The sequence below is a fragment of the Colletotrichum destructivum genome, chromosome 8 (assembly GCF_034447905.1).
Source record: "Colletotrichum destructivum chromosome 8, complete sequence".
NCBI lineage: Eukaryota > Fungi > Ascomycota > Sordariomycetes > Glomerellales > Glomerellaceae > Colletotrichum > Colletotrichum destructivum.
The window spans coordinates 546,421-570,852 of NC_085903.1; the positions used below are offsets into that span (position 1 = coordinate 546,421).

A 24,432-nucleotide genomic window follows, 5' to 3' on the forward strand; every position below is an offset into this window, starting at 1 on the left:
CTATCGAATGTGCAATTGTATGAATTCCTTCTTCTGCTGGGTGATGATGTGCTCCTCGTACGGGAGTCTTCCAGGTCGTTTGTCATCGCAAGTCATTGCCGCAAGGCCAAATGGCTTGCAATGATTTCACACTTGTGTATACAAATCCATTGTAGAGTTTGCAACAGACGGCATGAAGAAAAAAGAAGAAAAAAGAAAAGCATCTTCTAGGTTATATCTGTCTGCACAGAACAACCCCACTTGCCCACGATTTCCTCTGTAACTTCTGTATTTCGGGGGTGTTGCCGCCTCAACTCGGTATTCCAACCGCAAGAAGAGGCTCTTTCCATGTAGTTCCACATCCGAGTACCATCACCTGCGCCGCCGGGATTGGCGGACGCGGGACCCACCACGGAGCCGGTTGTCGCCGAGGGAGATCCGATCGAGTCCGTTGGGCTTGGCACCGCGTTCTCAGTGCGATTCAGCCCCAGGGAAATTGCTGGTGTCCTTGTACAATCAGTACTGGTCATCAGCTGGAAGGCAATTGCACCCAACCAATATTGGCTTCCGTACTGTACTGAGTCAAAGACCACAGCACAATCTAAGCATGACTCTGTCGGGATGGCCTCCTATCACCCAGCGAAATGATGATGGAAGCTTGGAATATATGAGCTTGCCCTTTCCAACCCATAACCAAGAAATTCACAGAGTTTTGATGGACCCGCCACCATAGGGCAGTAACGGCTCTGCTGAGTCTCGTCATAGCTCAGAACGATGTTGGGCCTCCCGGGTTGAAGGGGACACCCTTGCACAGTGTGCGCCTCCACCAGGAAGCTCGCCATCATCACCAACCGGCCATTGTTGACCCGATATTTCTCGCGATGCAACATGAATGAACTGATCCGACAGAAAAGGACCAAACCATGATTTCCATAAGCTCTCAATACTAGAATTACGATTGCCTCATCCTCGATACGAGACAAGACGTGAGCAGATACCGCAGACACAAATCCCCTCCGCACTCTCACGACATACACACAGGCTACGTGTAAATGATGCCGCCGTCCACGATCTGGGTCTGGCCGGTGACGTGGTCGCTGTCCGGGCTGGCGAGGAAGCTGACGAGCTTGGCGACGTCCTCGGGCACGCTGGTGCGCTTCTGGGCGATGAGCTCGCTCGTGTACTTCTTGATGGTGTCGCCCTTCTTGGCGCCCGTCTTCTCGCCCAGCTTCTCGTCGATGAGGTCCCACATAGCGGTGCCGACGATGCCGGGCGCGTAGGCGTTAACGGTGATGTTGTGCTCGGCGTACTCCATGGCGCTAGCCTGCGTCAGGCCGCGGACGGCCCACTTGGAGGCCGAGTAGTGCGAGAGGAGGGCGAAGGGCTTGAAGCCGACGATGGAGGAGCACTTGGGGGCGGGCCCGTCAGCGATTCGGAAAGGAGGGGATGATTGGGGGGATGAGTCTGGGAACGTACGCCGATTATCTTGCCCGGGCGGTCGGGCGTGCAGTTGCCCTGCTTGATCATCTGCTTCGCGGCGGCCTGGTAGCAGTGCTGCACGCCAAAGACGTTGACGCGGAACATGTTTTCGAATTCTTCCTCGGTGATTTCCAAAAGGGGCTTGACCTGAGCGATGCCGGCGTTGGCGATCCTATGCGTGCGGTTTCAGCAGTCTTCCCTGGCGGACTTTTACCCCCGGTAGGTAGTTTAGAGTGTGAGGGAGGCGATACTAACATGGTGGTCAGGGGCCCCAGCTCGTCGACGGCCTTTTTGACCATTCCCTGGACCTCGCCAAGGCTCCGTACGTCGGCCGTAGCAACGACGGAACGGCGGCCGAGGCGGCGGATCTCGTCGGCGACCCCGTGGCTGCCGGCCTCGTTGGCGGCGATGTCGTTGACGCAGACATCGTAGCCGTCGCGGGCGAGGCGGAGGGCGACGGCGCGGCCGATGCCCCGCGCGGAGCCGGTCACAATGACGACGCGGCTGTGGACGACCACTGTTAGCGGCGGTCTTCGTGAACGAGTGCTTATGTGTCTCTCATTGAGACGGTATGGCACGGCGTGGGGCAGATGACGGACCTCGCTTGAGCGGCGGCGGCTTTTGTTGCTCCGACGAGCGCGCTCATGATTTTGATTAATGGGATTTTGAGAATGGTATTGGATTAGATTCAAGATGACGAAGATGGGCGATTACAGGCACTGAGTGAGTGACGGCAATCATCTATCGTTCTCGGGCCGTCTCTCCCTCTCCTTTATGAACATGGGAACAGAAGCAAGCCAAGATCGAACCACCACGGGCTGGGACCCCGCAATGAACTGCTCACAACGCGGGCACGCGGGGTCGAGGAAGCCGAACAAACTCCAACGAGGGGAGGGGGGAAAGGATGCCGGGAAATCCTGTAACGATCCCTACGTCCGGTGAGAATCCCATGCGGCAAAGCGCCATGCTCATATGAGGGGAACACGGTGCTATTATGGCGGCGTTCCAGTGATACTCTGAAATCCGACCCTGGTTAGGGTGCGGGTAGTGACGAGTTTCGAGAGTTTCGAGCTCCGAGCTCCCATGTGTAGAGGTTCTACTCTTGCTCTAGCATTATTTAAAGAAGATGACTCTCGCTCCATTCCATTTACAGCACGGTACAGAGTAGGGCCCGCTCGGCGTTGCGGTTCGGGAGGGTGCTTGGAAAAGCATCTCCGAACCGGCGCCCCGATTTGTCATGCACTCCACGTTTTCGACGGGGCGACTAGGGGGGGCTGTCCAAGTGGTGACTTCAACACTTTTCCCCTCTGTGTGTGTGTGTGTGTGTGTGTGTGTCGGTCGGTCGCTCTGCCGAAGGTGCCCCTCCCCCCCCCTCCAGGAGCTGGAGTTTAGGGAGAGGTGGCGAGGGAGGGTTCCGGAGCGTTGGAATCGAGCTGTGACGCGCAGGTGGCGGCGGAGGGGTTTGTGTTTGTGTGTATATGTAGATATCTGCAGAACATCCGTCACTCAACTTCAACATTTACGTTTCTATAGATACAGATACAGATACTGCATTACATATTACATACACACACACACACACACACACACACACCTGGGTATCTCCCTTCACCTTCCCGTCTCATCCAAGCGTCATACCGCCCGAAAATCACGATTGCGCCGAACCGCCGACCCCCACCGCCACAGCTCCACGGCGGTTTAGTAACAATCCTCTTCTTTTTCTTCTTCTTTTCCCTTCTCCCTTTTTTCCTCCCCTTCCCACAGACAATGATCTCCAACTTCTTCTCTCGCCTCGCCCGTCCCTTCACCTCCTCGACAACAATGTCCGTCAACCCCTCCTCCAACTCCGCCGCCGCCGCCGCCGCCGGCCCCACGATCCCCGAGGGCGCCCAAAAGGCCACCATCGCCGCCGGCTGCTTCTGGGGCGTCGAGCACCTCTACCGTAAGCACTTCCAGGGCAAGGGGCTCATCGACGCCCGCGTCGGCTACATCGGCGGCGACCTCGCCAACCCGACCTACCGCGCCGTCTGCGGCGGCGACACGGGCCACGCCGAGGCGCTGCAGGTCGTCTTCCAGCCCGCCGACGTGAGCTACCGCCAGCTCCTCGAGTTCTTCTACCGCATGCACGACCCGACCACGGCGAACCGACAGGGCCCGGACACGGGGCCGCAGTACCGCAGCGCCATCTTCTTCCACGACGCCGAGCAGGAGAAGGTCGCGCGCGAGGTGACGCGCCTCGCCAACGAGCAGTGGTACGGCGGCAAGATCGTCACCGACGTCATCCCCGCAGGCCAGTGGTGGGACGCCGAGCAGTACCACCAGCTGTACCTGAACAAGAACCCGAGCGGATACGAGTGCCCGAGCCATTTCCTGCGGACGTTTCCGCCGCTCAAGGGCTGACTCTGTGACGGTGATGGAACCGATGCCGACGGCGATACCGACAACGGCGATACCAACAACGGCGATACCGACAACGGCGTTCGCGGAGATACCGACGGACGGAATGGCGGAGGACGAGGACGAGGAAAGAGTCGGCTGTAACGATATGGGTTTTCATTTCAACTTTGGGAAATCATGATGATGCACGGTATGCTTCGGGGCTTGGGTTCTTCTTCTCCCCTCCCCCCTTAATACGGGACGTAGACAGAAGACTGCCTTCCGAGGCGATGAATAGCGTTCAACCGCTTTGGTTTTGTTTTTTTAAGCACTTGGTACCAGCCTTATGACACTGAATGTGACAAAAAAATGGTTAGTGATATGCGTAACATCGCGGCGAGTCTAGAGAGGGACATCTTGTCGTCATAGCCTGGATAGCGTCAATTAGCAACATGACTAGACCCTACAATCCACGCGCACGAAACCGGCTTTTAACCAAGTTTGAACTTTTTTATTGATTCAGGTATTGTACATAAAAAAACAAAACTTCTAGCCCTTGGGCATCGTCGAAGTAATGGAGAGGGGTTTCTTTTTCCTCTTAGGTGTTCCTTCCACCGTGGGTGTGCGTGTGCGTGTGTGTGTGTGTGTGTATGCACTATGTGCACCCCCAATCGGCAAGATCTGATTATTCCATTCGTATCCTCCACCGCCACTCTTTCCAAGCCCGACCCGGCTCAAGCCTGTCGCATAGCCTTTACCTCCTGCGGTTCTGCTGCATCGTCAGGATCTGGACCATGCGCACAAAGATGTTGATGAAGTCAAGCTCGAGGGCGATGCTCTCGTTGACCGCGTCCTTGCGGATGACACCGCGCTCGGCGAGGCGGGCGTGGTGCAGAATCTTCTGCACATCGTAGAGGGTGAAACCGCCGAAGACGGCAAGACCGCCGTACAGCGAAATGCTCTCCGTCAGCGCGAGGGTGCGGACGGCGGTGATGGGCAGCAGCATCGGGGCCATGCTCGAGGCGAGGACGACACCAAGGCCGGCAAGGAGGGGCCCGCCGATGTAAAGGTACTTGTCCTGCTTGGCGGTGGCGCCGACGATGGACAAGCTGCCCATCATGGCAACGGTGTAGAGGCCAGCGCGAGCGAGGAGCGCACCCGGGACCATCGTGAGCATCGGAGCGATCATGGCGGCCTGGGTGGCGTTGAAGGCGGCCCACATGGCATACTTGGGGATGTAGCTGTTTCCACTCAGTCAGTCTCTTCTGTTCCAATATCAGGAGGGCCAGGAGATCCGAGGTTCGACTTACTTGTCAGGCGAGATGGCGCGGGTGCCGTACATGGTGGCGAAGCTGAGAGCGAGACCACCGAGACCGACAACCCAGGGGTTAGTCACCATCAGGCGGTAGACGAAGCCCGACTTGATCATCTGGCGAGCGCTCATGGCGATGATGCCGACGCCCAGACCGGTGTGGAGGAAGGTGTCGTTGAGGTACTCGCGCTCGTAGACGGGCATGCCACCGTCGTCGCGGGTCTCACGGTTGAAGACGAGGTTGATGGCCACGAGGGAGCCGCCGAAGATGGCGCCCGTAACCAACAGCTTGCGCATGGGGCTCGACTGGTTGCCGTAGGCGCCGGGCGCGGCCTGTTGCATGTAGGTCCTCGAGGAGCCGCGGAAGGCGTTGCGGGTAGCGGCGGCGAACGAGGTCGATGTGAGGCCGGCGGCGGAAGATCTGGTAGTCTTGGGAGAGGCCTGGTGGAAGGCCCGGGTGGCCGTCGTGCGGAAGACGGCCGAGGCCGAGGGTTGGGAGAGTTGCGGGAGACGCTGCGCCAGGCGCGCAGGCCCATGGCGGAGGGCGATGCTGAACGACATCGTGATGTGCGTTTGTTTGTGTTTTATGTGCGTTCTCGTTCGTTTACTTGTGTTTCGATACAGAAATAAATGGGATGTCAGGATGAAAGTTGATTGCGGTTGCAATATATTTCGCAGTCGTGGGTGCCCGCGGGAGGCAATGACGAATGACGCTTCTCACTCTTTCGCGGGTGTTCGGAACTGTTTGTGGCTTAGGCATCTGCTTAGCTAAAGCTTTTTTCGGTCATGTGAGTGGGCGGGGAGAACCTGGTGGAAATCCTGTCAGTGGCTCTTCTTTCCGCTTAACTCCGACACGGACCTAGACGGATATTGGCGTTTGCAGTGCCAGCTGGTCCCGACTGTGGAGACACTGCCACCCGTTGTCTGACGGATACTGACTCCTCACCAGGTGGGAATGCTCTCTCTGTGTCTCTACACTTTCTTGTGTCTGTCTCCGTCTCCTCTCTTATCCTCACCTCGGCGCAAGTGCCCAGTGCAAATACTGCAGTCTGGTCCGGCCCCTTTGCACCGCTCGATCTCTACCTTGGCATTCTCGAATTAGCAATGCGACTGCTCGAATGACACGGCATCAAATCTTCGTGCCGCCATCATCACACTCTCCTCTTGTCATCACCATTAGAAACCGCCGTGGGACCAAGGCTTGCAGAGTTACTGATCCGGGCCTGACAGCGGGCTGAGATTTCCTCGTCCGAGTCGCCTTCTGAACATGGACTGCTGGGCAGCAGCTTTCACATACGACGAGTCTAACCCCCAGGAAAGCAGCACACACCAACTCTTTTTCTACCGCCCGCCCTGTCTCGCGAGCTCCAAAACAGCCAAGCATCCGAAAGTACGGCTGCTCGACTAGCTCCTCTACCCCGCCGTTCCTGGCCAATCTCGCGGCATGACTTAAATCACCACCGTTGCATTGGCGGATAGATCATGCTCCCTTGGCCGGGGCTGGCCTACCTTGGACCGGCCTCGAGACTGCTCCCGCTCGACTGATGATGCCTCCATCAAACTGAGTTTTATTCTAGCCCTAAAAGAAACGACCAGTGACACCTCCCGTAACGGTCATCCGTTCGTGCAAAACTAGCCGTTGGTGTCTGTCGTCAAACATCAAGTCCGTCGCCCAAAAACGCCAACCAATCTCGCATTGCTTAACTCGCGCTGTCGCCGACTTTCTTCGTCCGAATCCTAGCGCCGCGCTGTTCGGCTCTTCCTGGCTTGTTCATGCGTGTCAACGCTTGTCTTGTCTAACAGAACCGTCCCCATCGCCCGACTCTGCGATCCAGATAATCAGTACATCGGACGAGTCACGAAGCACACGACGTGTCTCACTAATCTAACACCGCGCCTATTAGCCCCCTAACGGACCCCGAAGGAGCGTTCACTGGGGCCTCCTGGATCCTCCTGGGGTTAAAGCTTTGTTTCCTTCGGCTTCAACTCTGCTCAGCATGCTGAAGGAGGGCCTGAACAACTCCAGCTAATCAATGAGTTCATATTCACTGCTTGGCCGATCTCCAGCGTCATCCGTCGTCAATCGTCAATCCGAGAATAGCATAGAACCATCCGCACTCCACACTCTGGCCCCAACACCCCCAGCATCCCCAAACGACCGCACAGTGACATCGCAGGCTGGCCAGCACGTCCCTCCATCGAGCGGGCCCATCCATCATCGCAAGCTCAGACCGTTCAGAGTCGTTGCGCGTCTTGGACCGGTCTTTTGAGACACATGATCGGCCTCGGGTCCAGCACGGGAAGTGGAACGCTGGAAGCTCATGTGCGGTTAGAGAGCTAGGTGACGAGAGCCATTCTGACGTCCAACGCGGGCAGCAAAGCCGCCCAATCGTTTTTCTTTTGCTTTTTGTCCGTGAGCGACTGCCCCAGCCTGTACGAAAGGGCGAAAGAGGTGATGAAAATGATACTTGGCCGCGGACCGCTGACTCGACAACGTCGTCACACGTCCGGTAAAACTGATCTACAGAGTCCCACGAGGCCCCCAAACAGCAGCACGATGCCGGGATCAAGAAGAAACAACCCGCCCAACCAACACTCGGTTCGGCACAAAAACTTGCATGGATTTACTACCTCGTTTCCAGTGTTAGCGCCCTGACTACATGCAGTTAGTTGTGTTATTCCAAACTGAGCCCCCCCATTGGGGGCGACCACCCCGCACGGGGTCATAGCATCCAACGAACGATCCAGCGCCGCCCCTGCCTCAGCTGCTGTTCCTCCGGGAATTTGCATTTCGGTGGCTCCCTTCCCTCGTAGCGTTGCGTCGGGTACGACGCAGCGCGAAAGAGGAAAATGGAACACTAGTAAACCAACTGACTTGTGTACTCGAGCTACCCGATCCGGACACCGGCGAATCGATACCGATGCCGCTCTTTGGATGAATAGAAATAGGGGGTGGTGAGAGGGGGCCCCGGCTGCTCTGACATCCGTCCATAACTCACATAGGAAGCACTTTTCCCTCCTTTGCAAAACGCCACTTGCGTTGGTCGTTCCACGCTGCATTAGTCCCGACTTTCACCGTCTTCCCGCACTCCCGTTTCACGCTTCGCTGTGGCTGTCTCTTTATTTTAAATAAAAGACAGCGGCGCGCCGGCGCTTTGAGTGATCCAGCCAACCCAACGGCGCTTGTTGCTAGTCTCCCCCCCCTTCCCCTTAACCGTCGTCCGGTACAAGAACTCGACTCGGTCCGTTTTCTTTGTTCCTTCTCGAGGAAAGATATTTCTGTAGAAAAATCTTCAAGAGGAATTCTGTTGCGCCTTCGTCCTTTTTGGCCTATCGGAAAGTCGTCAAAGGATTTTAAAAGAGCAACACCTCCCGCCATCTGATACAAGTCTCGACGGTCTCCCGACACTTGCAATAACCAACACGACCACAACCAACCTGTGTACTCCACGGCTCAAAAAAAGAAGAAAAGAAAAAAGACTTTCCGAAAATGAAGGCCGCAGCAGCATCGTCACTCGTCATCGCAGTTCTCGCCGCAACGGCTGGGGCTGCGCCTGTCGTACCGGAACAACACCCACTAGTTCTGCCCGCACGCCCGGCGACTCCCGCCGCTGCCGCCTCGGTCATCATCCCCAGCAAGGCACTGCCGCCGATCGCGACGTCGCGCGAGAACTTGGTCACTGCTGTGTGGAAGTCCGTCGTCGGCGGTAAGGATGGGCAGAGGAAAAGCCTGGGGCGGGCGTGCTTCTGCTCCAGCGGCTCCATCTGCTGTAGCACGTCGTCCGGGCTCGATTGCACGCAGGGCTTGTGCGGCATCTAGAGTCCTCCCGAGTCGGGCGGCAGAGATTGTTCGCGCCTCTGAATGGACGGAGGGTCCAAAGGGGGTAAGGGGATAGAACACGGCTTGACCGGGGCCGCGTCGGTGTCCTTGCCCCCACTATCGCCGGACCCGACCATATTTCGGACTTCCGGAGTGGGTCGCGCCACAGAATACCGCCCGCCGAAACCGGCACGTCGTTGTTGCTGATGTTTTATCTCTGGTCAATGCGAGATCGAATCTGGGGATAGAAGGAGGAAGAGAGTGTGAGAGAAGGAGGGAGGGAGAAAGATAACGTCATGGCCGAGACTGGGGCCTAGAAAAATACTTTCAGACGGAGTTGCTTGGAAGCGGAAACCTGATCGCGAAGAGTCGAATCATGCCCACACACTACTCGCGGTCTGAATTACTCGGGGTCGGCCGTTCCAAAAACAAACAAAAACCGAAACTCATATATATGGACGGGAGGCTGGGGACGGAAGAAACAAGATGCCCTCCATTTTCCCCATCCTCGAAGAGAGCCCGGCATGCGGGCGTCGTTCGGATTCGAAACACCCTTCGGCGCAAAACGCACCGCGGTATGCGTGCATGCCGTGCGTGCCGTGCGCACCCAAACTTTTCTCGACCGTAGCCTTACTTTGGAGAGTGGCCATTATGACTCTGCTAGTCAAGCCAGAGAAAGAAGATGGTTTTGCACTTCTGGGTTGACAGGAAGGGGGGGGGGGGGGGAGGGGGAGGGGATGGAGGGTTCTTTCGAAAGACTGGAGTTAGATCTCGCTTTCGCATCATCTTGAAGACGCTACAGCGCCCACGGCTATTGGGACGGGACTGTTTATAGCCGACGAAAAAAATCACCAAAATGTACAAGTTTCCATAGTGGTCAGTAACCAGTAATTTTCACCCTTTTTTGTATCGTTTAAACCTCGTCTACGGTCGTCCTCCACCGCCCCTTGCGCACCGTGCAGCTTGTAGCTTGACTTTGCCCGTGCTGAGAGAAGGGGGGGGAAGTGGAGGAGGGCTCTCACTACGATGTATTGCATGAGCGGCGAGGAAGGTTCACCGAATCGGCCGACGCTAGAATCCTTCTCGAAGGCGGTTTGTCCCCTCCTGCGGCGGATCAGGACGCTGTAGCAGGGTCGGGATCAAAAGTCAGGGTTCTTCTTACCCACCCCCCCCCCCACCCCCCCCCCCCCCTTTCTCGCCACGGTCCTCCCTATGCTCTCGAAAACGGCCATCGGTGCCTGGGCGAGAGTGCGACTTGACCTTAGGTAAAGGAGGGGCAAGGGAGCATTGGCCCCGGAAACGAATCGCGGAAGCTATCATGCATGAACATCGACAAGCACCCTCGTGTGTTGGACCGAGATGGGAAAGCTTCTGGGTACGAGGAGTCGCGGTTGTAGGTGTACGAAGACGAGTAACGATGTGGGCAGGTGGGTAGGTAGAGACGCTGCAGACACTAGGGACACGAAACAGGCACGTGAAGAACAGGGATTCCCCTCCCCACATACATGGGAAGCGCCTGCTCCAGAGGTGCGGCTGGCATGAAGCACTGCAAAACGCAGCGTTTGGGGCTCACCAGACCGGACGTTCTGGCTCTTAGACGGCGAGCAGGCGGGGGGGAAGGCTCTAGTAAACCGAGCAATACGAGCACAAGTAAACAAGTAAAGGCTATATTTAGTCCTTGGCATGTGTTGGAAAACGGGAGCGACATGGCCGCCGTAAAAGACTTGGTAGGACGAATGGCCGAGCTCATGGTCGGGAGAGAAAAAGAAAGAGAGAGAGAGAGAGAGAGAGAGAGAAGGCATTGTGGCTGCATATAGGTTCTTGTGCATTGCTTATGGAAGGGCGATGTGTCGACACGTGAGAAATTGGCTGTTGGACGATGTCGCTCGATGTGCTTTGGGCAAAGCTGTCAGAGTGGCTGCGAAAGCCGGACAGGTGGTGGAGGTCGAGGGAGGCGTAACAAGTCATGTCAGGTCGATGTGGGAGAGGGCGCGCAACTTGGCAACGTGGCAACGTGAGCGTAATTTCCCTCACTGCGTGGTTCCTGCGAGCGAACAACGAGACGCGTCCTGGGCCAGCTGGCTGGCTGGCCTGTTGACTGGCTGGAGGAGGACGTCCGGTGTGTGTGTGGTCCTCGTCCTCGTCGTCAAACTTCGACGGGCTCACGTAGGATCCCGAGAAGCAGGGACGCAAGCAAACATGGGAGAGTGCGTTTCACCAGGCGGAAGTCTAAACGGGCCCACGGGCCTCATTCCCCTTCTCGAAGCTTGTTTGCGGATGCAGAGAAGCGGGCGGGAGGGCCTTGCCCGCGGCGGCTTTCCCTTTGTAACCTCAGGTTCGTCTTCTTTCCTGATGGCCGCGTGGGCAGGGCCCGTGTCGAATGGGCTTGGGCCGAAATTGATGGCGAAGGCGGGACGAAATCAAAACTGGAGGGGGGTCAGGTCGGGCTTGCTTGAGAGGCAGGCGTGAGTGTGTTTGCAACCCTTCAACCATCACTTTCGGCAGCTTCGACTGATGGCTGTAGTGACAATAGTGCTAGTAGCGGTGTTGAATAATCGAGGTTTGCTGACTAGCAACCCAAAGTACTGCGTAGACATGGACAGGGTCATGGACAGGGTCATGGACTTTGGAGAGAAAGGGAAAAAAGTATAGGCGGATGCCAGTAAGGGCTGACTTCTCGATGTCATGCATGGCGGTTTGCAGGGGAGAAAAAGAGCACGATGTGAAAGACGCTCGAGATGGGCGAGGATAGGCCGCCTCTGTAGGTGGTTGGTTGTCCGGAATGGCAAAGCCACGGTTTCTTGCTTGCCATTGTCAGCTTCATTGTCAGATAGGGGAACCCCAGATGATCCAGCAAGCCAAGTTTCTTGAGCACGGTTGGTAGATCAAATTGTTGTTAGTCATGGCTTAAACCAACCCATTTCGCGTGCTCCCAGACCCGTTGACTTCCAACACGGCCTCGCAAACCCTCTCTCGTCCACTTCAACACACATACACACACACATGCATCGTACGCGCACACACAAGCGACGTCACACAAAGCTCCAAGCCGGCCGAAAGTAAGCTCACCAATGGGACAAGCACGGCACCCACCCGAATTGCAAGTAGTCTCGGACAGAGATAGCTCCAGACAGCATTCCACCGCGCGACCACTACGGCCGCCGCCACCGACCCCTCCAACTCGGCGGCCGCCGGCTGTGGCAGGCTTCTAGACGTCTTCCACCAAGGTTCCACGCATCCGTCGACGGACAGGCGCCCTGAGCAGCGTCCCCTAGCTCCAGGGCCGGCTTTTGGCTGCTTGCTTGCCCCTTGCGCGGTTGGCCGGGTGCATCCCCTCTCTTGTTTAGTCTCCTCCCCCCTCTCCCTCTCAAAAGACCGTTTCGTGCACCGTGCAGGCTGGCCCATTTCGGACCCGATGCTCCAGGGGTCCCAGCCTGCAGGTTTGAGACACGCGCGCCGGGATGGCGGTCCACGCACGCGCGCACATGCATTTTCGTCCTAGAGGAGTGGGAGCATCGATCGGGAGAAATCTGAGAGAGATAGGGGGGGGAAGAGAAGGAAAGTGGACGCTGTGTCGTTGCGAGACGGTCGGGGCCTCCCTGCTGCTTGACGTGGCTGTCACCGTTTGCCGCTGCACGCTCAGCTTGTGACTTGCGCTCTGTGAATCCACTGTCACGGCCAGACGTTTGGGATGTCCATCAGACTCGCTGGGACGGCTGGCCCTAACGCCACCGCCGTTGTTTCCCGATCTGGGGCGCGAGAGCTGGCAAAGGCAACAGACGAAGCAAGCATGTACAGATAGATTGAGAGTTGAGAAGAGAGAGAGAGAGAGAAGAGACAGAAAGGCAGAGACAGAGACAAAGAGAGAGAGAGAGAGAGAGTCCTGCCCGTCTCTTCTCTAGGACAGCTGAGGCAAGGATACACCAGCTTTCGGTGTACCGAGCGATTGGATTCCAGGGCTCCAGGATTGGCCATGTGTCGGTGCCAAACCCCGGCCGGGTCCAGGAATGCGACATTCGAGATTTGCAGATTCAGCCTACGGGGAGAGATTGCAAGCAGACGAACCTGTGCTATGGAAGTTAAAGAAGGGGGGCGGATGATGATGATGATACACGGCCAAACTGGCTACTTTGAACCTGGAATACTACTCAGTACCGGCCGAAGCGAAGGAGCGGCGAGGAAACATCCCCCAACAGAGAGGCCAATGTTGAAGCCAAAAAAAAAAAAAGGGGGGGGGGCCAAAGGGATAGGAGATGGAAGCATGCATGGAAACGACGCCAGAAGGCCGAGAGAACAAAGAAACACACAGACGTACGGACGGTTGGCCGTTTTGTTTCTTGAGTTCCTCAATTTTTCTTTTTCTTTTCTCTCTTCTCTCACTCCATTGCTGCTGATCTTGTGGGCGGTGGAAACACACACATACACACCCCCCTGCTACCCCCCAGATGGTCCAGATGACGCCCGCTTTGAGAAGGCCAGTCAATAGTACGTATGTAGGCAATTTACGGATACCTTCTCGAGGTCGTTGGCCGTCCCACTAGTCAGTCAAAGTTGCACAGCGTCCCGTGGGTGGGCGACCGGGAAAGTGTACCCGATCCAGGTCGCAGCAACATCGTTTCTTCTGTTTCTTCTGTTTCTTCCATCTTCCTCTCGGTGGCTGCCACGCACGGCCAGCCCTACGCCACCGTCCCACGGCGTGGGCGTTGAGGACCAGCGTCTTGGAGGGGTCTTTTTTTATTATTATCAATCATTATCCTTTTCTGACGAGCGACACAGGAGGCATGAGCTCGCTGTTGCGTCGGGCAACTCGAAGCATCCTGTCTCTCCTTACATCATGGCCTCCAGGGAAGCCTTAGCAGGCGGAGTAGCAGATGGATGGAAGAGGTAGCGAGCGGCGGCAGACGAACGTCACCGGCCTCAGGAAGCTTTCGACTTGCATCTTAGTGCTCCTCCTCAGTGCCCACTCCGGTGTGGACCGTCAGGAGAGAAGGGGACCTGTCTTGCTAATAGTTCAGTAACAGGAGAGACAGCAGCAGCAGCAGCAGCAGCAGCAGCAGCAGCAGCAGCATCTCGCTTGTCATCCTCCACGCGTAGCGTCCCGTACACTACAGTACAGCAAAGGAATACCCAGACAATGCGTGTGCAGATAGGGTCAGGCGTCGGGAGTACATCGTACACCTACATACTTACGATGTGCTGTGTAACAAGTCGAGTATTCGGACGTAGGCGCAGACACCTCTGCGTTGGCCATGGCAAACAAACCAATTCCCGTGCGCGATAGAGGGAACACAAGATAGGGTTAACAGCGCTCTCTGTCCGATACGATGCGACTGTAGGATCGTACGGTACAGGTTCCCCCTCCCAAATCGGTGATCTGGGGCTCTTTCTCCATCTCTACCATTTTCACCATTTTCACTACTTCTGCTTCTTCTCCTAATTCTCTATACCGTCCTATCGTCCCGCGTTTCTATCCAGCGTACAGTTCATTTCGCGTGACGACCTTCACTGAGTGCATTCGAGTCCCCCCTTCTCAGTATTGTTTTGGTCGGCCAGCGCTGCCACGCTTGCTTACGCAACAGTACCATGTGCACTGCACCATGGATGTACGTGTGTCGTGTGGTCTAGCAGGCAGTTTAAGCTTTGGGCGCCTTGTCCCTCGCATGTCTCGCCACCCTGCCAGTGACATGCTCTCCGGCGCTCCGAAGCGGCGACTCCCGGCGACCGGGCGCAGTAGTCAGGTACATGGGCTGTACATGTCTTGGTTGCCAGGCCCCCACTCCCCCCCCCCCCCCCCCGAGCGTCATTGTGTGAGTCTATTGCGGCGGGAGCTGTGGCCGATTTGCGAGGGGACTGAGGGAGTGAGGGAGTTGACTGACCCTTGGTGCAGGGGGGCTCTGGGGCAACGATACCTGAGAGACATGTACTCGTCGTACCGGGAGTCCAGCAGAGGGCGTGATGGTCTCTCCACGGTGATGCCGTTGATGTGTTTGTCTAGGGGAACGTGCCTTAGAGTGAGCGAGTGAGTGCTAGCTAGGTGAGTCAAGTTATGATGGATTCAGTCCTCAAAGTACGCTCTCACTCTCTATCTCAATCTCAGGCTCTCACGCTCACGCTCATTTTCATTCTCACTGCTATCCCACACCTCTGCAGCAGCAGCAACGGTACCTGCCAACACTGTACCCCCTGGTCCCTCCTCTCCTCTCCTCTCTTCGGTTTGGAAGGCACGTCCCACGCCGCTCCACGCACCCCCTGCCGTCCGTCCCCCATCCATCCCGTTCCTCCCACAGGGCCCACGACCGCCTCTTTTCGCCCATCGCCATCCCTCCACCACCACAACCATCTCCTCCTCTTCCCTCTCCCACCACTCTCGCCCTCCCACTGCTTCTTTTCCCCTTCTCCTTTTCTCTTTCCTCCTGCAGCTAGCCGGTCCCCCTTTGCTCGGGAAACCAAACAACGCCTCGTCTCCATTTGCCAATCAATCAATCAATCAATCAATCAGTCAGCCGCCAGTTTTGGTTCGAAGCAATCGCCGCTGTCGCTTCTAATCCGAATTCCGCCTCCCACTGTTTGCACCCTCCACCGCCGCCTTCTCCTCCGCCTCCGCCCGCCGCCGGCATCGCCTTCGCCTTCACCCTCCGCCACCTTTCCTTTCCGCCTTGTTGCGGCCGAGAAACTCGGATACGCGACGAGAGCTGTGCATCCGTCTCGATCCGAGACTCGCCTCACCCACATCGGTTCCCTCGCTCAGTGGTCGTCTTACATTCCGTGAGTCTTGCTTATTGCATGCCATTCGGCTCCCCCCCTCCCCCGAATCTTGGACCGTGGCAAAAGCTAACCGTGTCGTGTCTCTGATATGACATAGTTCCCTCTCCTCCGCATACGCACCAAACCGCCTCTGAGACGAGATACCCCAGCGACGAACCCCCTCCGACCTCAATCGAGAAGCATACTAGAACTGCCCCGTCGCCGTCCCCTCTCGCAGCAACCTTTGTTGCCGCTGTAATCCGAAGAATCGGCAACCTTCGCCTCCAATTCCAATTTGTCGTTTCTACGTTTCGACATCGACCGACAGCAGTTCAATTCAGACAGCGCCATTGCGTGACACCATCTGCGACACTTGGCGGTCTTCAACCTTCCCCCGACACACGCCTATACACGCAAATCACCTGAAGCTCTCCCAACCGCCTCGCTGCCTACGAGCCACGGCTCAACCGACGTCTTCGACAGAAGCGGGGAACAACAAACGATCCGACAAACCCCTGGTTCGAAAGATAATCGCATTCTCAAAGCACACTGTCCCCGTTGGCAATTGATTGTCGCGGCGCCACCCTCTCGAGGGTGCACTCCGTCTCGACCCAATACTTCCGTAGCATGCACCACTCCCATCAACTCATTCTCGTCCCAACCACTTATTCCAAAATCTAGCTCCCGGCAACTTCAACTACCTTACGGGCAAGGAGAGGGCCCCCCCCCTCTTCTCCCCTCCCTCCTGCCAGCCTCGTGGAGCACAGGCGATAGCTACCGTGTGCAGCCGGCCAAGCCTTGTCAAAAGCATCGGCTTTCTGCCCTCTCACAGGGCGGAGAGCGTAGCCCCTGTGGCACGTCGGAACACTGGCGTCGACACGACCACGCACGCGCCATCCCTCCCGGACCATGAGGCGGAATCGCTCCCCGACTTCGCCCTCCTACCGCGCCCTCGCCCATGGTGCGGGCGCCGGCGCTGTGCCAGATTCCATCTCCCTCCTCAGGTCCTTCAATGTCGACACGAACCCTACTCGGCCCATGCGGCCCTCTCCTCTGACCGCATCCACCATACGCGATATGCCACTCGACTTGGTCGACCGCATCAGATCCTTCCCCCTCTTCGTGTCGGCACCCGATGAATTCCTGGCCGCAATTGGGAACCACCTTAGACCGCAGGTCCACGCCGCCCAGGATCATATTCTGACTGAGGGCGACGATGCCCGCGCAATGTACTGGCTGGTGCGCGGCGTCGTCGCCGTCACGTCGCGCGATGGTGAAGCTATCTACGCCGAGCTTAAACCCGGTGCCTTTTTCGGAGAGATTGGCGTCTTGATGGACGTCCCCCGCACGGCGACTATTGTCGCCCGCACCAAGTGTTTGCTCGTCGTGCTCAAGAAAGAGGACCTCCAGGCCGAGCTTCCCAAGTTCCCCGATATGGAGAGGGCCATTCGCCACGAGGCCCAAGAACGACTCAACATTCTCAAGAAGAAGCGCCAGGAAGGAGGTCACGCCATCAAGCCGCCCTCGACCCTAGTCAACGGCGCCAGAGAGCCCGCGCCTGGAGAGGTGTCCACGGGCGAGATGGGCACCATCAGAGAAGGAGCAGTCGTCAACTCAAAGAAGCGGAAATCCCCGAGCCCGGGCGCCATTGAGGACCCTGCCGCAGGTAGTGCTCTTGGCAGCGGCATCGTCAATGTACGGAGGACATTGAGGGAGCTGCCTCTGTTCTCGACGCTACCTCCAGATATCCTCCACCAGGTGGGGCTGAGTGCCCAGCCGAAAACGTACTCGCCCTTCACAGACATCGTCCAGCAGGGGTCGGCAGGCAACGAAATCTTCTTCATCGTCCGCGGCGAGGCCGAAGTCATACACGAGACGCAGGACACTCATGAGCCGTTCAAAAAGACGGCCCGTGCAACTTATCTACGTCCGAGGCTCAAGGCCGGCCAATACTTTGGAGAGGTAGCCAGTCTCGGGCTGTCGGAAGGCCGGACGGCCACCGTGCGTGCGATCACCACGGTAGAATGTCTGGTGATACCCGGCGACGCGCTAGATACGCTGTGGAGCCGTTGTCCGCCAGACATCAAGTTACAAGTGGAGGAGACGGCACGCAAGAGGTATAAGACGTCGGACGAGGATATAGAAATGGTGGATGCGGCGATCCCGGGTCCGCGCACCAGCAAGTCGGACCCTCCAACGCCGACGACGCCCAAGCCTCTGCCGCACATGACCTTTACGACCCCGTCGAAACCCGCTTCTCCCACCAAGGACGACGGCGACAACATGGAGCCCAAGGATCCGGACCCCTTCCTGAGCGTCGATATGGAAAACATGCGCAACAGAAGACGCAATTCCTTGGCCCCGCCCACGCCGCAATCCGACAACTCGTCGCCGATCGCGCTGAACGGGTTCAGAACACACCATGTCGAGTCGACACCTCTCCGCTTCTCCATTCCCCAATCCCCTCCCGACTCGGAGGCGCCCGTCAAGCGAGCCCGAACGCTGCCGCGCCGGCCCTACCCAGCCCTGGTCCCCGCTCTTCCCGACGACATGCTGGTCGCCGTCTTCCGGTACTTGGACATTGCCGAGCTGATGCGGGCACGGCTTGTTTCTCATCACTGGCGCAAGCTGTTGACTACACATCCTCGAGTGTGCCTGGATCTAGACCTATCGCAGCACAACAGGAGAGTCACGGACCTGGCCATCAGGACGGTGATTGGCCCTTTCGCTGGCACACGTCCCGAGACCATTGACATCAGCAATTGTTTCCACATCACGGACGACGGCTTCCGTAGCCTGTGGGAGACGTGCGGGCGCAACGTCAAGCGGTGGCGCATGCGATCGGTGTGGGACGTGTCCGCGAACCAGATTCTGGACATGGCGGAGAACGCCAAAGGCCTCGAGGAGATCGACTGGAGCAACTGCCGCAAAGTTGGGGACAACCTTCTCGCGCGCGTTGTCGGGTGGGTGGTGCCCGAGCCTCCGTCGCCCAGCAAGCAAGTGGTGGTCTCCAGCTCGACTGCCAAGTCGAAGCCTCAGAAGGCCGCCGCGACGCAGCAGCAAGCGCAGCAGGCCGCTCAGCACCGGGCAGCCAACATCCCCAAGCCTGGCACCATCATTGGGTGTCCGGCCCTGAAGCACCTAAACTTGTCGTACTGCAAGCACATTACTGACAGGTCAATGGCGCATCTCGCGGGGCATGCGTCGAACCGCCTCGAATCGCTATCCCTGACGCGCTGCACATCCATCACGGACGCGGGCTTCCAGTCGTGGGTGCCTTACCCTTTTCGAAACCTGTCGCATCTGTGCCTGGCCGACTGCACCTACCTTACCGATAACGCCATTGTCTCTCTCGTTGGCGCGGCCAAGAACCTGACACACCTCGACTTGTCCTTCTGCTGCGCCCTTTCCGACACGGCAACGGAAGTAGTCGCGCTCGGTCTGCCGCAGCTGCGGGAGCTCCGTCTCGCCTTCTGTGGCAGCGCCGTCTCGGACGCGAGCCTGCAATGTGTGGCCTTGCACCTGAACGAACTCGAGGGCATCTCGGTCCGGGGCTGTGTTCGAGTCACAGGCGGCGGCGTCGAGACCCTGCTCGAGGGATGCGGTCGGCTGCAATGGGTCGACGTGAGCCAGTGCCGGAACCTCGAGAAGTGGATTAGGAGCGGAGGCGTCATGCGATGGGGTTTCGACGAGCGCGGTGGCAATGGTATGTCGCCCGGGCAGGTTCCTCTGCCGCTGCCCAACCCATCGCCCACGACGAACCACGTCGGCTTGGGCGGACGACCGCTGAGCTTCCGCCGGAGAACAAGAAAGCCTGTGCGGTTCATTGTGGAGAAGGGTGCTTTTGGCCTCCGGTGAAGCGAGGGTCTGCGATGTTTAACGAGTGATGCTTTACACGATGGGGCTGGCGTGAACGGAATCGTCTGCTTGGGAACAAGGAAATAGCAATGGAAGCAGCAATGGAAGCAACGAGAGAGGCGCGGCAGGATCTGCAACGTCCACTACATGGGATTATCTGAAGAAACAGCAGGGTATCGGTTGAATTTGGGGGAGACATGGCGGGCGGGAGGATAGACTGGATAAGGCGATACCCTGTTCAATTTTGACTATGGAATAAAAAGATCATGGCGCTGTTCCGCAAACCCCGGTCGCCCCCTATCCCATCAATATCAAGCCCTCTTCACCCTCTCGTTCCACTGCTTTGGGAACCCCACGCCAGACAGGAAGGCCGTCCTCGCCAACGTCGCCAACGAGGTAATGCCGACGGCACCCCAGTCCTCAACACGCCACGTTGTCAAGGGGTTCAGCCGGCCCTGGAGAGCGTAGGACGCGAAAGTGCCGTAGAGGAGGAAGAGGTCGACGAGGAGGAGGGAGAGCTGGTAGAGGCGCCAGACGGCGAGGTTGTCGGGTGCGGCGCGCGGGAGGAGGAGGGAGAGAACGGCGTTGGAGAGGAGGTGGCCTGCGATCTGGGCGTGGAGGGGCAGGGAGTAGGACTCTGAGGGTGCCGTGGCGGCAGCGGCAGCGGCGGCGGGATGGCAGGTCGCTGGGTCGAAGGCAGCGGCGGGGACGGGGGTTGCCGGGAGGTATGAGGAGGTTACCGTGGCCGGGGCGAGGAGGAAGAGGGACGCGCCCCAGAGGGCGATGAGGGGGTCGAGGAGGGTGAAGAGGATGGCGTACGGTTTTGGGATTGGGGAGGGCATTGTTTAGTCTTTGAGAGTCTCGAGATTTTCCAGGTGGTTGAGTATGGTTCTGTTGGTGTCGTCGGTGTGGTTGGGTGTTCAAAAAGGTGACTGGAATAAAAAGGGGATGTGAGTTTACCTTTGCCTACCTAATTGACGACAGCGATGCTAATCCCCTGCGTGTGAGTGCCGGCGGGATGCTTCGTTGGATCGAAAGGCCGCCATGATCAGCTCTCGGGTACCTAGCACGCGAGGGGGGGGGGGGGGTGATGAGGTCTCATGTTGATGTCATCGGGTGTCCGCGGGGCGGTCTTAGTGGCGTTCGAAAAAGGAAGGGAAAAAAAAAAGAAAAGAAAACGCAAAAGAAACGTACCGACTTGCAGCATGAAGAACCGAAAAAGAAAAAAGAAAAAAAAATATTCCGAGCACAAGGCCGCCATGTGATCCGGGCGTGCTTGACGCTTGTTAAGCTCGTGGGGGGAGGGGAGGGGAAAAAAGGGAGCTTGGGCCATGCGGGAAAGGAGGGGGGGGAAAGGGAAAGAGTAGAGCTGGATTACGTCAGCGGAGACGGGAATGGAGAATCTGCGGAGTGTGGCGGCTTGGCGAGCGGAGATTTTCCGGGAAAGCATGCGGCAGGGTTCCGCGCGCTCTTCCTTCCAGCCCGTCAATGTACAGAGTGCAGACATCAATTGAATTGATTGATTGATTGAACCGCTTAACACTTGTGTGTCCCCGTATCTTCGGAGACAAAGACAGCATGTCCTAAAAGCTTATTTTCATGACTCTCTCCATAGTGCAAGCAAGATATGATTTCGACGGTGTGTTGATACTGCTTGTCCTCGTAGCTTGAGCCGTTCTTTTGCCTCTTATCGACCGGACAAGTAGAACAGAACCCTGATAGACGGTTTTTTTCGACGCAACCCTGCTGGCAAAACTTCAGGGGAAGACAAGATGCCGGAAGCCAGCCCACACACATGCAATAAAACATAATAAAGCCGATGCCAAACCTCGATATCACAAGGCTCAAATTACTATGCACGTGTTTACCATGTGAGTGAGTGGTCGTTTTGATGTCAGTCGAGGGACAGCAGATACGCACAAGTCGCTGTGTTCCAAGTTCAAGCTCTAGCTCATTATCGTATCACAAGAACCACGAGAAGCTTTGTTGTTGATGGCTTCTGTTTGTATTCTCTCAAAGATCAGTATCTAATCCAAAAAGACTGTAGTCCAGTATCCCAAAACAGTTTGCCAGAAACGCCCCAAGCTCCATGTTTTCCCGGCAACATGCCGAAATCACCACCATGTGACTTGATGCAATGTTATCCATCTCCCAACACTCCAGCAGACTTAAGCTACTCAACCCCCCTTAATCCCAGGCGGCAAGCACAGCCTGCACGGCAGGGTCTCTCAAATCATCCTCTTCAATCAGACCACCATAGACGTCCATTCCAGCGATGCCGGCGAACGCTCCCTCGTGGGCCTCTGCCATGTGGCCGTAGCACTCGGCCGAGGTCCGGTAGTGCTCCATGCACACCCAGCAGATGTGGGTGTGGCAGGCCCCGCACTCCATGTGGTTGCAGCCCCCGGACCGCTCGATGGGCGTCCTGCACTGCGGGCAGGGCTTGACGCCGAGGGCCTTGCGGATTTCGGCGTTGTCGTCCTCCTCCTGACCTTCGCTGCACAAGACGCTCTCGTCGTGCGGAGCGTGACAGGCGGTGCACACCACCACGAGGCAGTCCGGGCACCGGGCCACCGCGTTGACGTTGGCCCCCGCGAGCGTCGGCCGGTAGAGCTGTTGGCAGTCCGGCGTCGGGCAGAAGCGGAGCTCGAGCGAGTGGGAGCAGACGTAAGACCTCATGGACGACGCCAGGAGGGTTTCGAAGCACTTCCCGGGGAGTATGGCCCGGAGCTCGGCGATAGGGAACGGCTTCTTGCATGTCCCCTCGTCGCCGAAGCACTTGATGGCCCCGTTTGTGCCGATGCCGGCCGCCGACTGTGCCAGGGAGACATAGCACTCCTTGCAGTAGACGTGGCCGCAGTTGGACCGGATAGGGATTGTCGGCTCCTCCATGCAAATGGGGCATTCGAGCTCGCCCAGGTACTCGCCTTCTCGCAGGCGAAAAGTAGGGTAAGCTTCTTGAAAGCGGGCCTCGACCGTTCGGACCCCGGCCTCCAGGGACTCGTTCATGAGGCCTAGAGTCTCCTCGAAGGCCGTTCTCATCCCCGCCATGCTCTTGGGATCCTCGCCCACGGCTTTCAAAACCAGGGTGCGCGAGGCGGCGTCTTCCCTGAGCTCGAGGCCGACCTTGGGGTAAACAAGGCGAATCTTTTCGGCCAGCAGTGTGTACAAGCCCGCCCAGACGGCGGGGAAGACGAACGTTGTCGTGAAGAGGAGCTCGACGTTGATGATCTCCTTGCGGTCGAAGGGCGTTATGGTGTTTTTGAACTGCTTAACGGCGCGCCGAGCGTCCGCCTCGTCCACGAAACGTGCTTGGTAGCCCGCCGTTCGGTAGTCGTGCACGCCTTCGCGGCAGGGCTCCGAGGCGAGGGGCCCGATGCGCTCCATCTGACGCACGATTGTCTCCATCTCCCTGGCCTCCCCCTCGAGCCCGTAGCCGCGAGGCTCGGTGCAGATGATCTTGTCCGGAATGAGTTCCTTGGGGAGACGGCTGGTGATGTCCTTGCGGGAGAAGTGCAGAGGCAGCACCCACAGATGGACGGCGAACTCCCCAGTCGTCATGTCGAACACCAGGGCGCGCACATGGGGCCCGAAGGTCTTAGGCCTTCCCATGAAGATTTGGCGACTGAGCTCCTGAGCCTTGGCCTCGTCCCGGTACACGAGCACCGCCTCCTTGGTCGGCTTCCGCCACGTCAGGCGGACGGTGGCCGAGTCTGTGGCGGACATGTAACGCGATGAGACGGGACTGCGGGGCACGTAGGAGGGGACCGCGATCCTCTCGATGTTGGGAGCGTAGCTGCTACCGTTGACTTCGTCGAGCGCTTCGAAGCCGCTGCAAAAGTTCCGGGCGAAGTGGCGGTCGTCGACGGCGATTTCCAAGTGGCGGACGCCCTCGAGGGTGTTGAGGAGGGCGACCACCGTGTGGTGGCCGGGCTTGATGGCAGAGAATGCCATTACGCGCTTCATGACGTATCTGAACGTGACAACTCCGACGGGATCCCGCACGCGGACGGCTGTGAAGTCTGTAGGGAGCGTCATCCCGGCGACTTCAGCGCCGGCTCCGAAAAGGACTTCGGCCCTCATCATGCCTTGGAAGAGATGCTTGTCCTTGAAGCTCTTGGTAGATTGGGGAGACTTCGGCTGGCAGTGCTGGAGAGGAGAGGTGATGGTGTAGGGGGTGCCCTCGTCCATGATCGTGTCGCCTCGAACAGCAGCCATGGTGACGAGATGTTATCCGAGAGAAGGATGGTTGTAAAATGAAGTGAAAGGGTGATATGTGTCTCTGAAAATGAGGAAGAAACTATCGTAGAATCAAGGCAGAGTGGATGATGGGCGATGTTTCGTTATACGTGATCGACCGCCTCAGGCGTCTGTGATATTTATACAGTGATCAAGGGGATGAGAGAGAATCAGCCGGTAGTGAAATAGTGTGTGGAATCTGGGAAAGATGATGGCACCTCTGGGGGAGAGGATGGGACTTTTCTGTGCAAAAAGGCAGCGATCGGAGAAAGGAGTGACCGTAATGGACCCCTCCACGATCACATCTAGCCCTAGGGACAGATCCAAAACATGAAGAAGGTTTTGGGTGACCCGGGGTTCGAGGAATTTGAGTCGAGGAGATCGTGAAAAACATTTCCATGGTTTAGCCTGAAGTAGAGGTGAGGGCGGTTCTGCTCCAACAGACGATATTGCTGCCCCCCCTCATTAGAAAGTGGAAATGGTTTTCCCGGCATCGACAAAGTATAGTTACAGCACTTTCGCACGTTCTGGGAACCTCATGTTGGTATGGATATTGTATGACGGCAGGAGAGTGCAATTTATGGACGCGATCGATCAGGTCCTGTTGGTTCTCAGCCATATGATA

The 24,432-nt window shown here is 57.6% G+C and overlaps 7 protein-coding genes across 7 annotated transcripts; 3 read left to right on the forward strand and 4 right to left on the reverse strand.

Moving 5' to 3' along the window:
* Window positions 1-151: 151 nt before the first annotated feature.
* CDEST_12023 (Putative short-chain dehydrogenase/reductase SDR, NAD(P)-binding domain superfamily) lies at window positions 152-2,586 on the reverse strand. Its single transcript, XM_062928179.1, has 4 exons — window positions 2,058-2,586; window positions 1,714-1,962; window positions 1,456-1,630; window positions 152-1,387 (listed from the first exon to the last, which is right to left on the reverse strand). Exons 1-4 carry the CDS (start codon window positions 2,102-2,104, stop codon window positions 1,022-1,024), a joined length of 837 nt encoding a protein of 278 aa, XP_062784230.1. The 5' UTR covers window positions 2,105-2,586; the 3' UTR covers window positions 152-1,021.
* A 438-nt stretch (window positions 2,587-3,024) lies between these two features.
* Window positions 3,025-3,866, forward strand: CDEST_12024 (Putative peptide methionine sulfoxide reductase MsrA domain-containing protein). Its single transcript, XM_062928180.1, has one exon. The coding sequence runs from the start codon at window positions 3,226-3,228 to the stop codon at window positions 3,856-3,858; it is 633 nt and encodes a 210-aa protein (XP_062784231.1). The 5' UTR covers window positions 3,025-3,225; the 3' UTR covers window positions 3,859-3,866.
* Window position 3,867: 1 nt separating this feature from the next.
* On the reverse strand, window positions 3,868-5,831 carry CDEST_12025 (uncharacterized protein). The gene is made up of 2 exons (XM_062928181.1): window positions 5,145-5,831; window positions 3,868-5,075 (listed from the first exon to the last, which is right to left on the reverse strand). Exons 1-2 carry the CDS (start codon window positions 5,705-5,707, stop codon window positions 4,589-4,591), a joined length of 1,050 nt encoding a protein of 349 aa, XP_062784232.1. The 5' UTR covers window positions 5,708-5,831; the 3' UTR covers window positions 3,868-4,588.
* Window positions 5,832-8,210: 2,379 nt separating this feature from the next.
* On the forward strand, window positions 8,211-8,974 carry CDEST_12026 (uncharacterized protein). The gene has a single exon (XM_062928182.1). The coding sequence runs from the start codon at window positions 8,637-8,639 to the stop codon at window positions 8,964-8,966; it is 330 nt and encodes a 109-aa protein (XP_062784233.1). The 5' UTR covers window positions 8,211-8,636; the 3' UTR covers window positions 8,967-8,974.
* Window positions 8,975-15,327: 6,353 nt separating this feature from the next.
* On the forward strand, window positions 15,328-19,569 carry CDEST_12027 (Putative cyclic nucleotide-binding domain, F-box domain, rmlC-like jelly roll). Its single transcript, XM_062928183.1, has 2 exons — window positions 15,328-15,731; window positions 15,829-19,569. The coding sequence occupies exon 2, from the start codon at window positions 16,620-16,622 to the stop codon at window positions 19,566-19,568; it is 2,949 nt and encodes a 982-aa protein (XP_062784234.1). The 5' UTR covers window positions 15,328-15,731; window positions 15,829-16,619; the 3' UTR covers window position 19,569.
* A 1-nt stretch (window position 19,570) lies between these two features.
* On the reverse strand, window positions 19,571-20,709 carry CDEST_12028 (uncharacterized protein). The gene has a single exon (XM_062928184.1). The coding sequence runs from the start codon at window positions 20,408-20,410 to the stop codon at window positions 19,880-19,882; it is 531 nt and encodes a 176-aa protein (XP_062784235.1). The 5' UTR covers window positions 20,411-20,709; the 3' UTR covers window positions 19,571-19,879.
* A 1,046-nt stretch (window positions 20,710-21,755) lies between these two features.
* On the reverse strand, window positions 21,756-23,786 carry CDEST_12029 (Putative Zinc finger, RING-type, IBR domain, Zinc finger, RING/FYVE/PHD-type, TRIAD; the record flags this gene model as incomplete). Its single annotated transcript, XM_062928185.1, has 1 exon — window positions 21,756-23,786. The coding sequence occupies one exon, from the start codon at window positions 23,784-23,786 to the stop codon at window positions 21,756-21,758; it is 2,031 nt and encodes a 676-aa protein (XP_062784236.1).
* Window positions 23,787-24,432: the final 646 nt, after the last annotated feature.